The 16008-nt window shown below is 39.6% G+C and overlaps 1 protein-coding gene across 3 annotated transcripts; it reads right to left on the reverse strand.

Moving 5' to 3' along the window:
* Window positions 1-1430: 1430 nt before the first annotated feature.
* On the reverse strand, window positions 1431-15643 carry mdm2 (MDM2 proto-oncogene). 3 transcript variants are annotated; one of them, XM_085436413.1, is made up of 12 exons: window positions 15303-15643; window positions 9274-9344; window positions 9110-9184; window positions 6965-7098; window positions 6816-6865; window positions 6436-6494; window positions 5392-5479; window positions 5100-5293; window positions 4889-5020; window positions 4727-4798; window positions 4464-4641; window positions 1431-3673 (listed from the first exon to the last, which is right to left on the reverse strand). In XM_085436413.1, exons 2-12 carry the CDS (start codon window positions 9325-9327, stop codon window positions 3138-3140), a joined length of 1572 nt encoding a protein of 523 aa, XP_085292539.1. In that variant the 5' UTR covers window positions 9328-9344; window positions 15303-15643; the 3' UTR covers window positions 1431-3137. The 3 variants fall into 3 exon arrangements, with proteins under 3 accessions (XP_085292539.1, XP_085292541.1, XP_085292540.1); XM_085436415.1 differs by lacking the exon at window positions 15303-15643 and adding an exon at window positions 12056-13029; XM_085436414.1 differs by lacking the exon at window positions 15303-15643 and adding an exon at window positions 12051-13029.
* Window positions 15644-16008: the final 365 nt, after the last annotated feature.

Consider the following 16008-nt stretch of genomic DNA (forward strand, 5'->3'; position numbering starts at 1 on the left):
AAGTAACTTGACCAACACTGGTGGTAGTGATGGGATTTCCGGCTCTTTTTAGAGAACCGGATCTTTCAGCTTGACTCATTAAAAAGAGCCGGCTCTTTCGGGTCCGAACCGGATCTTCAGATTGTTTTGCTGCTTTAATTAATTTATTATTAACAATAATATAAAATTATGCACAAAACGAATTACTAATGTAAAAAAAGTGGTTTTATTTATATATGTTTATATATAAATATAAGCGGTGGCCCCTCGAGACAAAGCACGTACAAACTCCAAAACATTTCTAGCGTTAACTGAACTTCAAAACAGAGCTACCTAGATCACTTAAATTACACAATTGAAAGCATGTGTGTATTGTTTGTGTATTTATACACAGGCACTCATATATATTCAAATAATTAAAAAAAAAAAAAAGTTAATTTACCTGTTACTACCACACACCAAATACGGTCGTTGGTACTTGCTGGCTTGTGTCGCCACTAACAAAAGCTCAACACTGCGCCCAGCATCCTGGAGCACTTCTGTTGTCTTTTGTACCTGTTTTGGAGTTTTTACGTGCTTCAGGGTTTGTACGTGTTTTGAAGTTTGTACGTGCTTTGTCTCTAGGGTCCACCATAAATAGACATTTATTTATTCACTCCACATAAAATGTAATAAATAAATCATATAATACAAAAAACAATTTCATTCAAACCCATTTCAACTTTTAACTATTTAAATTTTCAGCTTTTTCCTTTTAAACAAATTTAAAGTGAAACAACACAAAACACTGCAAACCACAACACAATTAAATATAAATTAAAATATGAAAACAAAAAGAAGATGCATATTCTCTGTTATATGGGCCTGCATGAATAAACTTTCTGAATCCTTTATCATCCACAACTGAAAATAGTTGTGGATGATTACTATACCTTTCTAATGTAATGTTGTCCCTGGCTCTTTCTCTGTCTCTCCCTCCTGCTCTGTTCCTGTGCTACTGAGTGTAACTACCGCCCCTTTCTCCTCATCCCAGCGCAAAGCACAAGGCTCGCATGCGGAGTGAAGCAGAAAAAAAGTGTGAGAGAGGGTGAGAGAAAGAAAAAACAAAACAAAAAAAACCCCCAAACCCACGGTTTGCAATGAGGACCCGGATCGCGTCGTTCACGTCAAAGACCCGGCTCTAAGAGCCGTTTTGTTCGCGACCGACACATCGCTACACTGTGGACGGTAGGCCAAAACGGAGAGAAACGATGCGTTTTCATACGAAAAAGCATTAGTGTGGACGTAGCGTTAATAGCAAAAATTCACGTGCTTTACCTTGTGGTAATTACCAATCCTTAGGACACGGTTATATTTCTCACCCGATACAAAAGGTGTGAAGATTGTTGGGAATTGTATTTCCAAACTTAAAATATGTGTGTTTGTAATGTAAATAAATGACAGACCCGTGGTTAGAGAAGTAAAACTTTATTTAGTTTCACAGGAAACATTAAATTTATCTTATTATCCAAAAAAAGCTTTCAGAAACATTTCTTAAATAAACTTGAGTATTTTAAATAAATAAATATCAAAGATGTTCAACACTCCATTTTAACGGCAATAATTTCTCAATAATTAAACAACTTTCAAAGAAATTTCCAGAAAAACCTGAAAACATGTCAAAGAAATTTCCAGTAGTTAAATATATGCATGAAAATGAATTTGGGTTCCTTTCAATGACACTTCCCAAAAAAGGGTCAGAAATTAAATGCCGCTAAAATAAAGCACTGCTCGATGTTAGCACCCCCGGACACTTTCAGATGTCGGCAGCGTCATGCACCATGCAGCGTCAGAGCCCTTTGGGTTTTTAATCCGGTTAAGGTGACCTCATCTCAAGGGAGAAGCTGAGATGCAGAACGAGGCGATCCAGGAGCGAGCGAGCTTGGCGGAGGCGACAGAGAGCTGGCGCAGAAATGATTCAGGGTCGAGTGCCATTTACAAGACGCGGCCGATGCTTCTAAAGTTTGCATCATACAAAATATAATTAACACATTCTAAAAATATCTCTCTTTGCCACAGAGCGCCACACCTGTCCACACCAGAACACTAAATGTGGTTTAAGCCTCAAAATAACTGACAACAAAAATCTCTCATTTTTTAAAATGTCTTCTTAAAAAACCTCAAAGATCTACAAAATGTCTGAAAGCTAGCTGTGGAGATGTTTCCATCAAATTTCAAGGTGACACAAAAACATTCAACAAGTTACAACTTCTCACATTTGAGCTCCACCTCCATCTGTTTTCTGATTGATTTAGTGAAGAAAATTTCTAAAACTTTTCAGAAATAGCCTCTGCCAAATTTAGTTTTCACCACCAGCAGTTTCTTCATTCATTTTAGCATTACTTCCATTTTTCAATATATGCTGCCATTAAATGAAGTTTACATTTACTCATGCACCATCTTGTGGTGCGAAATGGTATTACATTAAGGTAGAACTCAGCCTTGGTTTAAGGTGGCATCTCTTTAACACCACACACAGGTGTTTTGAGAATAAAGTCATAGCTGTGTTTCTTAATATTCACCAATATTTATAGATTTAGTTAATTTTGTGAGGTTCTAAACTATTTTTAAATAAAAAGTCTTTAAAATGCAGCAGGAAAAAGAAAAATCTCAGATCTAATATTCTGGTCTTTTTCCACTGCTGTTCATATGAAATTCTGGGGGCTTCTGTTTGTAGGACTTTCATAATGATGGTGGAGCTTTAGAGGGCGTGGACCTGAGATTGACCAGTGAAGATGAGTGTTTATGTAAGCTGCGCCAAAATACAGAAAGCAAAACAGAAGAAACGATACCAACCATTTAAAAAAAAAAAAAAAAAAAAAGAAGAGAAACCCGAAGCAAAGGGAAGCTTGGCGTTACCCGACAGACCCTTGACGGGCTCATTCCAGAGGTTCAAGGTCAGAGAAACAGTTCAAATAGCAGAATTATTAACTTTTTCAAGAAAATCTTCTCAGTTTTGAAGAAAGTGCCCGCATGTGCCCGAGAACTGAAAGTTTATTTTATTTGGGATTTAGTCAAAGTATCTGCAGTTATTCTGAAGTTTGTGGAAGTCCACATGTGAGAACACCAGCTGTGAATGCTCACATGAATGGGCGGTGTGTGGGGGCAAGGGCGTGGTCTCAGCTGAGGTAGGTGAGGATGACAGACTGGATGGGCAGCCTGCAGACTGGGCACAGTTTGTTCCTCTTCTTCAGCTTCCTGGCGCAGACGTAGCAGGACATAAGGTGTCCGGTCCGTCCGTGCACGATGCAGCCATTCTTTGGTCGCGACTGACAGATGAGGCAGGGGTCCAGGCACGAGTCCGGCAGACGCCACTCCGCCGAAACGCTGCGCTCCATATCGGGGACTTGCATGGTAGGAGGAGCAGCTGGAGCTGCAGCTGGAGCTGGGGAAGGTGGGAGAAGCTCCTGAGAATCAATGGAGGATGAGTGTGAGGAAGAGGAGGGCTGGGATTCGGGAGTCCAGAGCTTCTCCTGTGAATAGGAGGAGGAAGGCTGGGAGCATGAGAGGAGATCCTGGGAGTTTGGTGCGGAGGAGGCGGAGTCAGCAGCGGCGGAGGAGCAGGTGGAGTCGGACGCACACTGTGAGTGCAGAGGAGGAGTTTTTAATCTTTTCCCATCTGGAACATCGACTCCGTTCTCCTCCATGTCAGAACCTGCAGGACACAAATCAATCAATCAATTAGCAGCTTGTCTGTCACCGAAGATAAAACTGACAGCAAGCTGCAGTTCCTCTAGTGGCCACTTGAGGAAAAAGTGAGCCAGTCAGCACCTGCAGGTTCTCACCTGAACATCTCTGTGCTCTTCTAGAGCGTTTTTAATTAAATTATTCGATTTCTAATACTACTACTACTAATTATAATAATAATAATAAGAGACTTGAAAATGATTTCTACATTCATTTTTTGATTGGCTATTCATTAGAAAGTGTGTGCAGATAGGGATGTGCATCAAAAATCGAGTATCAGCTACATAGATCTGAGATGAGGTGTACAGCAGCAGCTTGTCTCTTTTTCCTCTCTGCCTAATGATTGGTTTTCTAAATTGTCGCTTCGGTATTCTGATGTAGACAATCATCACCAGTGGTTTTAGGTAGGCTGTGTCTGACTAATATGAAATAATCTGAGTGATATGTAATTCTGCACAGGTGTGTTGACATTGGCACACAGGGACATCTGACCTGGTTTTATAGACTGAAGATATTCTGGGGGTTTTCTAACCTTTACACTCGTCTTTGATTCACTGGAGATTTCCCTTTGTTATTTGAAAACACCGGCTCTGTGCTTTTTTTGGTTTTTGTTTTTTTGGGGGGGTATGTTAAATGAAGGAGTCCAAACTTGATTGACTTTTGAAACGTCTGTGTCCCCCTTCTTTCGTTTGCACCTTTTTGACAGCATTACTCTAAAAACAAACTACTTTGGTCTCTGTAGTCATGATAAGATTTACCTGGAGGTTCTTTGGCAGCTGATAGGTTGGTCGGCTTTGTGGGCAGGGCTTTAGGGCTGGAGGAGGCACAGTTGACGGACACATCAGGTAGCCAATCCTGGCGCAGATCCCAGCAGCGGAGGCAGTTTCTGGGCAGAGGAGGGTTCAACTCATCGCATTTCGCACAGCGCCAGTAATCCTGAGAGGAAAACACTCCATTACACCTGAACAACTTGCGTAAGTGTGTGGCTTTGTGTCATCTGTGTGTTTGTGCAGCAACTCACAGCTTCAGTAATCTCTGTGTCTTCATCAAAGGAGTCGTCGTCATCTGCTTCGAAGATTGTGACCTCATATACCTGCAGCACACAGACAAGATGGCTATTAGTATCGTTGTCGAGCCAAGGTAGATGTTTAATGGCCAGCTCGGTCTATTAAGTGGTTCTTACCTGATCATCAGCAGAGAGAGAAGCATCATCTTCATTGTAATCATCTGAATCTATGGACTCGACTTCAAATTCAACACTGAAGTTGTCGCTGTCAGAGTCTGACGCTGCGTCCGTGACCTCTGACCTCCCAGACTAAACACACACAGAGTCCACATTACACATTATACATCAACACAGGCTCAATAAACCACTGATTGTGCGTCATGCTCACTGTGCTGTGCGAGTCAGATGATTGGCTGCTGTGTCTTTCTCGCCCGCTCCCAAGTCCTCCAATCACACACCAGGACAGGCTGTCGTCGAACGTCAGCGAGTAGCTGTCAGACCGTCTCCTTTTCGTGCCTCCCTCTTCCTCCTCCTCCTCCGAGTCTTCTTCAACATCCCCCTCGTCTACACTGTGTGAGGGACCTGCAGACAAAAGGTGGGCGGAGTTTGGTTAAACAGTTAAACACCTTGAATGAAATGGTGGTGGAGTTAGTGCTGGTACATCTTGAGGAGAAACTCACCTGGCTCATTGCTCCTGCAGCTCCACCTTCTCCTCCTCCTTCTCCTCCTCCTGTCAGGCGATGAAGAGCAACCTTCTATTTCTGCCGCCTGAAAGCACAAACACGTTTTTGAGCTGATTTTCAAACTTTTAAACTCTTGTTGGGCCATAGAATAATCACCAAATTCCATGTGACTTTTAAATTAGATCATACACATTAGATTTGTTTATGATCATCATCCCCAAAAGGTTCAATTTCTCCCAAACACAAAACAAAAAAGTCACACAAAGGCAAGAAGGAAAGACTGGAGCCTCCTGGTGTGCAGCCAGATGTGTCTGAGTATGTGTGTTAATAGGATAACGTGGCTTGTGTTCTAATGACACAATTGAGTTAACTAATAATACAGCAAAACACTTTGTTTGTTGGTTTTTGGTGTTTTTTTGTCTGTAAAAATTCTGCTGCAGCTCGTTCGTGGTTAAAGTGTGCGTTTGGATTATTTAGCCACAAACAGCAGCAGCACAAATTCAAAGTTTTACAGTTTGCCTGCTCTTTACGTTCACCGCCACCCTCTTGGATTGTTAAGCTGGGGTTACTGGGACTGCTTTTACTTTCTGAGTTGGAAATCTGAGTTTCCAACTCAATCAGGAATTCACTATAATAGCGTTTTGAGTGCTCAGCAAGAGTAGAATGTTTCTTTCTGTAATTCAGAAGGAAGTCTGTGAAAGTGTCGGTAAATATATTCCTCAGTGAAGACTGCAGCAGTGTTTTTGCTTCTTAGGTGGACTCATAACTGGAGTTGAGTGCACCTGGAAGTAATTCTCTCGTAAGCTGGAATGGTTCAGAGGTTGGAGCTTGTAAAATGGTCCAAAATAGCCTGTGTGAATAGCACAAGGTGAAACTTTACTTCGAGTTTATTCTAAACTTCTTAAATGCTGCGCTCACAGCGAGGGAAAGGAAGCTGAAGGTACGTAAATGTGAAGGAACAAACCCGGGCTAGAAATACCGAAGGTTTATCTGGCAAAAACACAATAGACGTAGAGAATCCAAACATGGTGTGCGTCTTACCTCCGTCCTTCTGTCTGTCTGGCTGCTGCTGTGCGGCTCACTCAGACTTGTTGTTGATTCTAAAGAGAGTGTTTGTCAGAGTCAGACCAGCAGGATATCATCTATATATACACAAACACACACACCCTCAATATTTAGAAAGTATGCCTTTATCCTCCTGAAGGAAAAGCAGGTGGAGGTCTAACATTTCTTCCCCAAAAGTCAGAAAAACAAGTTAATTTGGAGTCAATTGGTGTTTACACAGAACCAAAACAGCTCAATTTTAGCCCCTTGGCTTTCCACCTGTGGGCACTTCAGGGGATGTAAGACTGGATATTTTCGGACCACAAAGGTGTAGCTGTATTTAATAATGTGCCTCGTGTGCAAAATGCGATTCCTACCTGGACTCCTGACAGCCACCAGGTTCTTGGTGATCATTGCAAACAGAACCCTGAAACAAGAAAACATCACATATTTTATTTAAAGGGTTTTTTTTTTTCTTTTAGTGAGTCTGAAGGACCAAAAGCTTCATCCTCTACCACTCACTCACCGCGGCTCTTTCACGGAGAAGCTGTCAACTCCCAGCACACGGCCCAGAGCATCCTGGGCGCAGTGGACGATGTGTTGCTGCTTCTGGTCGTACAACTGCTTCTGGATGATGTACTGACCCAGGTAGAACATTACCTGCAAAAACACAGAGATACATCGTGGGATGATTGTAGGATGCACAGGCTAATTATTACATTTGGGTGTTTTGTTATTGTGGTTTTTAAACATCAGCAATTTTACCACCATTACAAGACTGCAGTCAGATTAGCTGAAGTTATGCACTCTGAAAAAGGATAAGCTGAGTTTCTTCTCTTTTCTCTACATCCAGAAAAAACTGTTCAGGTGTTCTTTGTTGATCACACATATAATTACAGCGTTTATCTTGCCTCAAAACTGGAAACTCTGCATGTTCCTGTTGGTTTTGGAGCTTTTGATGAGCAAACATGGAATTTATTAGTAAAGTATTTTCCAAAACAAATTTTATTTCCTTTTTAAACGCACCAAAAATCGTTAATATGCATGAAAAATCCTAATAATATGGGCTGCTTGTAGCTTTTGTTAGTGGGCGTTTTCTTCTCAACATCTAAGCTGCAGCAACAAATGAGAAAAAAGAAATCCAAGTCACAGATGATGAGCTCACAAAGAAAACAAAACAATGTATAAATAAATAACGGTGCAAAAAAATAATACAACCGCAGGGTCTGTTTATAGAGCTTAACACAACAAAGACCACTGCCCCCATTTGGATTCCACGATGGTGGAGCTAAGGTTTGTGAACTGCAAAAGAGAAAATCAAAATGACACTGAAGATTGGCATAAGAGTGGGATGCAAATGACAAGGATTTAACCTTCAAAATAAAAGACCACGGGCAGGGGGACTGCCCAGAAATTAAAAAGTGTCTATATGTGGGAAGCACTGCAGACATGAGACTGAGAGGGAAAAGGAGTCGAATAGGGAATCCTGGAAAAATCATGAGGATGAACTAAAGGAGAGCTGGGGTGAGTCTCAAAGTTCTCCTTTTTTCACGCCGTCTTCATTAAAAGGCCAAAACACCATTTTTCCTGCATTGGTAATAGATCTTCGCAGTGACCAGTAATTTCCAGCTACCACGCAGCTCGATCACACCAGTGTACCATGGAAAAGAGCAGCTTGGTCACAATCACGATATCAGCAATAACGGCAGAGTCTGAAACTTTCAGGGGCAACCAGCAGTGACGTGTCAACAGAGTACCACAAATGTCAATGACAGCAACGACAGCGTGCGAAATCACCTCCGGCAACTCGGGGTGGGCGGGTCCCACGCTAGCCTTCAGACTTTTCTAACCTTTCAGAGAAGCAACTGAAGCGAATAAGAGCGCAGTTCAGTGTAGTAAATACAATAAAGGGGTTACCTAGGCAACCAGAGCCTGGAACATCCGCTATTGACGCGCGATGAGCAAATTGCTTCCTGTTTAGCTGTACGAAAGCAAAAAGAACAATCAAACACTTAAAATAGTTTTCCACTTATAGTTTGTAAAGTTTCTTAAGACTTTCTGCAACTTGCTTTTTTATTCTGTCTTTCGTTACATCCTGCCTTTTTTTAAAACATTTTTCTTTTTTTGCATGCCAAAGAGCAAAGTGAACTGGACTCAAATATCTTGTAAGTGTGCACAAACTTGGCCGAATAAAGATGACATGCACGTTTCTGATAACGATTTTTAAATATGTAATCGTAACACCACCAGAGACAATATATATCACATTTTATAATTTTTACTTTGCTGAGCTCATCCTGCATTCTACTTTACTGAGCCGATTTTATTACAGCTGTGTCTAATGTTTTGGCTGCTGTGATAGCAGATTTTTGGACAGAAAAAGCATATTTAATCTCACGCACTATCTGCAACGTATGACTACAAACTTCACCACAAGGTGGCAATGTTTCATCATAAAGTGTGCAAATGCAGTATGAGGCAGGTGTTTTAGGCAGGAGGGGGCAGTGGTAGTAAAGGAAGTTCTGGGTTCATTCATTCATTGCTGTCTGTGAATGCAGGTCCGGTAACAGTCCTAACACCACCTGACGACACCCCTCACACATCAAAGCCAACAAAAAGACTGTCTCAAAGCTCCCGGTGAAATGTGGAGCAGTAAATGGAAATGCTGTACCTCCTTCATGGTGAAAACATCTTTAGTGGCTCCAGCGTGCTGCAGCAAAGAGCAGAACTCTACCTTTGGTCTCACCTGAACACACACAGAGAGGAAAACGTTAAGTCACACAGTCAGTGAAGAGTTACGAGCACATGAAGAAGTCGGGAACTTGCCGCCCTCACCAGTTTGTTGTCGTCCTCCGTGGTCCAGGTGTTGGTATCACTGTCGGCTGACATGGTGAAGCTGATTGTCCCTGCACGCCAACACACAGCAGATTATGACAGATTACATAAACCAGTACAGTATTTTTTAAACATAATAGATTTGGAAAAAGCGCTCCTAAAGTAAATCTTTTTCACAGCGTAAGACAGATTAGGCATTCATCATTAGCATTAGTTATATTTCTTTGAAGTCCTCCCCCTCCATCTGCGGCACTGCAATATAAACCCGGATACAGAAAGTATAATCCCAGGCTTACTGTATAAATATTATCATCTTCTTCGTCTGTGTTTAATCTGCCTGGTTTAAAAAGTTAATTTAACCTTTTAAGATGATGCAGGTTTGTTTAAAGCAAATCAAATCACTTTTATTGTCACATCACATGTGCAGGTACACTGGTACAGTACATGTGAGTGAAATTCTTGTGTGTGAGCTTCACAAGCAACAGAGGTGTGCAAAAGTATAATAACATAAGAACAAGAAAAATATAAGAACGGCTAAATCTGAGAATTATATGAATATAAGAGTGTATGCATATTACTGAATGTGAATACTAAATGTGTATGTGTACGTGTACGTGTACGTGTGTGTGTGTGTGTGTGTGTGTGTGTGTGTGTGTACACATATTTTACAAATTAAATAGAGTAAACAATAAAATATCTAAAATATACAGAGCATGCCGACCGCCTGGTGTTGACTGAGAGCAGCCGGTTCCTTTTCTGTGTTTTTATTTTGCTTACACAAAAACACATCTGGAGGAAAAACCTCGGCCCTGGACGAGGGCTGCTGAGCCTCCAACTGTGGATCATTTAACTGAAGAAACCACTCACGTGTCGAGCTGATACTTGAATCAGATATCAGTAATGGAAAAAGCAGATCAATATGGCCAATCTATTGAAATCTGTCCTCTGATTATTAGATTCATTACTCTGTGATGCAGCAAAGCAAAAAATAATCATTTGTGCATTTACAAAATTCAGCTTATTCATTTAAGACTGGTACGGGATTTGAATTCTGTACTGAAAACACCTGCAGTCAAGGTACTTGTACACTAGGAATGGATCAGTGCATCTTCACCTGAAAGTCTGAGGCACCCTACCTGACCGAAGTTTGTGTATTTCCCTATTTGATAAACAAAAAATGCCAGCTGCCGTTAAATCCCGAAGAAGAAGAAGCTGTGTCCCAGAATTCATAGTGCAGCCCAGCTCAGTTTCCAACAATGGCGGCAGCTAGTTAGTTTTAATATTACTCTTATTATTCTTTCTGGGTCACAAAATAAATGTTTAACATATTTTCAGGTGAGAATGTAGCTGTGTAAACCTCAAATATCTGCTCAGTTTATCAAGACACCGCATATTTTCAAAAGCTAGCGCGATAGCTAGCCAGGGGCAAGGCTCACTAGAGCCTGTGAGAACAGCGGACTCCTGGTAAATCGTTTTCAAACCCACCGCCGTCTTTCGCTACTCAGATTAAACATGATATATAAGTCACTTAGATAACTTAAAAATGTTATTGTTTGGCTTTTTTTAGTATTTTATTTGTTCCTGAGTAAATCAGTTTGGCTGAGATTAAAGTTATAGTTTTTACACAGCTGAATAAACGTCAAGCAGACAACTGATTATCAGATGTGTGAGATGCTCGAGAATATACTCCGGTGTCCTGTTATATTTTAGATAGCAAGGAGTTTATTAAACGTCACAGAAACAATCTGCAAATTTCATTAAAATGTAATAAACTATCATCTTGTCTTTAGTTTTAGTTAGCACATACCTTAAACACTTAAAGCTGTAAGCTAATGATAGTTATATAAGAGCAGACGCATCCTGGTGCAATAAGCTGTACGTTCTACATCCAATGGATGCATGATCTGATTAGTCGACTAATCGCAAAAATAATCGGTGACTAGTCGACTATCAAAATAATTGTTTGTGGCAGCCCTAGCCGTAAACAGCTTGTTTAGTGACACCACAAAACAAACAATAGCGTAACATGAAACCATAGATGTTTTCATATCGTTATATCGAACAGCCCTAAAGCCTGGTGATTTTTATTTTTGTGGAGGGCAGAAACCTCTTTGAGCAATAATCTGATCTAAATACTGAGTTCAACTGTAAACTCAGGAGCACAGGTATCAGTGCAGATATTGCCTGTGACTGTAATTAACAGGACATTTACTGATGTAAGTGGCTCATATTTACAGTATCTGATCAGTTGTGACCTGACATAGTGTTAAGATGAAAAGCTCTAAAATCAAAGTTATGGAAGATCTCTTTGTTTCTGTGATGTACAACCGGAATATAAATAACCACAGATGTGTGCACAGGCTCCCAGCCACACTGATACCGAGCCAGGATTTCATAACCGGTGCATCACAAATTTTCATTCAGAGCAGAATGTCACTTTTCAACATTTTTCAACAGGCAAATAAAGCAAGAAAATGTAAAAAACATCACACTGTCAGACTTTAACAGAATTTACTTACCGATATAAAACACATATTTACAGAAAACATTCAAAGAAGCTTGTACTAACCTTTTGTGTCAGTTTTGCTTAAAAAGTTACTGAATCTTTGCTTGTTTTTAACAACACAAACGTGTAGTCCTGACACAACACCTGACAGACAGATCAACTCAATAACCATCCAGTCTTTTTGCATTAGCACCAGGTTAATGCTTAATTAATCAGCTGTTAAAAGTCTAAAATGTTTTCCAGTATTCAAGGAATAAAATGAAGTCCTTACCTTACCTTACGTATATGCAGGGGAAATAAATCCGTTTTAGCAGCTCATCTTGTGCAAATAAAGGCAGATAAAGTGCAGAAAGAGTGGAGCAGGGCAGAGCTGCAGCCTCTTATAGACCTGCTCAGACATGTCAGGACTAGACCAGTTTAAAGGCCTGGCCTAGTCTGACTGGGGCCTATCATGCCCTGACTCAGCTGTACTGTAGGACTGGAACAGCTGATTCAATCATAGAGCTTCTGTAGACAAGCCAGGGCTAGTCTGCATTGACTCATCCTATCAAAGTTACATAACCACACTAACCAGAGTGCTGGTTATCTCACTAACCAGGACTAGTCTTAGCCAGATAACCAGTGCCAAATCAGGGGCACAACACCTGCTTGATCTGAGCACAGGAAACCGGGAAGATCAGCGCAATACTTAATTCTCCAATTTATTATTTATTCCAACCAAAAGTGTTTTTTACATATACCTTTTCTTTCTGGTCTCAAGTCAAAAACACAAAATTAGACCTAAAAGACAATATATTGAAATAAGTCATAAATAAGAGTTCTTCTATTCTATTTCTATTTTTGTTTAATTTTCGGTTTTCAGTTCTTTTTTTCCTTGTTTATTTTTTATTATACATTCAAAAATATATTTTTTTAAATATTTTTCTGTGTTTCAGTGTTAGTTTCACACTTCTGTTTTTTAAAATGTTGTTTCTAAATGTAGCTTTTTGAAATGCACAGACTTCTGTTAAATAATGTAACATAGACAGGTTGGCTTAAAGGCCCATTCAGACTTTCTTTTAAATCAAACACTGTAAAATCTAGTTTTTATTTTGATTAACAAAAATGTGGTTTCAAACTTTTTAGTTTAAATCTGGTTAACTATGATGACTAAGACTGGACCTTGTTCTTTCGGTTACTGTAAAAAGACACTTATTGATTGGATTTTAAATTTTCCAACAACCCTGTGAGAGCCTGTGAGACTTTGCTGGAATTCAAATTCAAATTCAAATTTTATTTGTCACACACACACACACAACCATACACAGTATGACATGGGGGTGAAATGCTTGTAGCTGTACAATGCCCGACCATTAAATGACAGAAGAAAAGTTTTACAATATTTACAATTTACTACAAAAATTTACAAATTAACTTAGGAATTTACAGTAAAGAATGTGCAAATAGCAGAAGAGATTATAAAGATAAGGATTATAAATTATAGGAATTATAGGATTATAGGAAACTGTAAAAATAAAAAAAACAAAGCAAAAACAGACAGCCCTGTTTCCACAGAGGTGCAGGACTTTATTTTAAAGTGCACCCACACAGTTCAGAGCTGTAAACTACAAATGGCAGTGGCTCAGAGATGGAGAAGACCAACCTGACCACAGTACACCGGGGTCGCCAGACATGACAGCAGCACTCAAAAGTCACGCTCAACAAAAAACAGCCATAAGTTTATCTGTTGATTTACCAGCTCACCAGGGACATAAGTTTAAAGTTCACATTTTTCTAATAACGATTTCCTTTTTGTTTTTGCAGGAATAATCAGCAAACAAAAACAAAACATACATGACATAAAAATATTAGTATGGGCCAAATTATGTGGTATTCCCAGGTTCAGGTTTGCTCTTTGCACCCAACTCATTTGACAAAAAAAAGGAAAAAAAAATGCATCTGACGGTTACTGCTAAATATCTGATCATAATCTCCATTAATCTTGGGTAAATTAAACCTCCAACCGGGATCAAAATTGAGCTTTAGGATTGGCTTAACGCTGTCTGCATATGTTCATTTTCAGATCGCTGGATAAACAAAAGTGTCTGATTCTGATTTAAAGCAGCAAACAGACCAGAAACTGCTGAGAATACGAGATATTCTCAGCCATCTTAAAGCAAATCAACATAATTTCATTAACAGCACAAAATCCATCAGATCAAAAATGAAAACAATTGTATTGTTTTTGGCTTTGGCTGTTCAGGTTTTTTCTTTTTTTCTAAGTTGAATAAATCCAGAGATAAATAAAGATGATTGTTTTATGCTTTTTTACTGAACTATGTAGCTTTTATTAACCCTCTTATTTCTTGTAATGATTTAACTTCTGAGGTGTTTTTGTTTTACTAACAGCATGTGGTCACCGTTTTCCTATTAAATTACTAATCTATTGATTTTGTTTCACATTGTCTACACATTGCTGTGGCTGTGACCTCTGTACCTCACAGTCTTCCACCTGGAATAAAACCACATTATGAAGAAAGCTTTGTTTGCCGTTTCAGACCCAGAAATTAAACTGCATGTAATAAAATTTAACACAAATTGTTAACACAACTATGATAATCTAATTAATGCAACAATGTGAGGCAAATAAACATGTTTAACCTTATTTTATGAATGATTATTATTATTAACTTTATCTGCATTGAACTGTGAACATACACAAAATGCTTAAACTAATTATCTTACAGTGCTACTTTCACTACTTCAGCCTGAGTAATCTTATTGTTGTTCCTGTGTGCACCACTTCCCCATGTCTTCTGTTTTTATGAGCACATCACTAGTATCTGATATTGCATACAAATAAACTTCTTGTCTTTTAAGGATCCTAAAAGAGCTGCCAAGGTGAAGCCAGTACACTTTGTACTTGTTTGGCTTTGCTTTTGCCCTCGAGTGTGTAATTTTTCCCCGCAAACAGCTGACCGGCTGTGTGAGTCAGCTGCTAAACCGTGACAACTCAGAAAGGCAGGAAGGTTTGCCCGGACATGTCCCGCTCACTCTCCTCTGTCTGAGTTTGTGTCTTACACACACAGATCTGAGAGAGCCCGGCCGGAACCTTTCATCACCTCTAACTATATTATCTCACACTCATCGGAGGAAAATTAATGAGCAGATACTTCAAACTGACCGCAGACTTCAGGAGCTAAAATTAAAGGCCGATTATTGTTTTGTCTGCAGAACGAGGTACTAAAGAGCTCAGTTGCTGGCTGCTAACAGTGGATAAAAACACATCTACTTATAACTTTATGCATGAAGCAAAAACAAAATTTAGTAATACATTACCATAAATCAGATATAAAAACGTCTCAATCTGAACAGTTAAATCCAATTTTCCCTGCGGTATTGACGGCTAACGCTGAAGCTTTAAATATACTTTAACACTAATGCTTTTGGTGGGTTTCTAGTCTCTGCGTTTTTTTTTAAATTACTGTTTAAAGGATATGTAAAAAGCACAAAGAGTTATTTTAGAGTGATCGTTTTATCTTACCAGGATTGAGCAGACGGACTTGAGTTGCTAGAAAGCAGCGTCCACGGCGCTACTTCTCAACGCGTGTCAACTTGATCAGGAAACCCCGAGGCTCCGCGGCCTGCTAGCCACAATATGCTATCAACTTGCTAACGCGGACTTCTGCTGCAGTTAGAGCGCTAAAATCTGGCGCAGAAAAGTTTAGCTGTTATTTACGCACATTTCTAATTCACTTATGATGAAATAATATCCAACAACGACGTTAATCCAACAATTTCCCGGACAGTTGAGCCACTTCTACTTAGTGTTTACAACGCTCGCCACTCAAAGGCTGTGACTTAGTCAGATGGCGCCCCTAGTGGCTAGGAAGCCGACACTTTCTCAATTCAAATCCCCAAACACACTGATACGACAATAAAACCATTAAACTCATCCAATCTGAGCAGTTTGGGCCATAAAATTCCTGTTTATGTAAAAAAAATAAAAATAAAAAAAAATACAAGAATAAATTATTAATTTCAAAATAAAGGCCAGTCTACATTAGCAGGACATGTTAAAAGATCAGTAAATTGCTAATTTATTTTTATGAAATTATTTTACCTCAAAATTATACATATGATCGTGCTTTATTAATTTCTTTGACATGACCCAGAGCTGTGGGAAGTGTGGGGTGAAGTGGAGGCTGTAAAAGTATTCATGTTACAATCAAGTCATATTTTTGAGGTTG

This window comes from Copadichromis virginalis, linkage group LG17 (genome assembly GCF_057382275.1).
Source record: "Copadichromis virginalis isolate Kocher_CV1m ecotype Utaka linkage group LG17, C_Virginalis_male_GT1.1, whole genome shotgun sequence".
In the NCBI taxonomy this organism is placed as follows: domain Eukaryota; kingdom Metazoa; phylum Chordata; class Actinopteri; order Cichliformes; family Cichlidae; genus Copadichromis; species Copadichromis virginalis.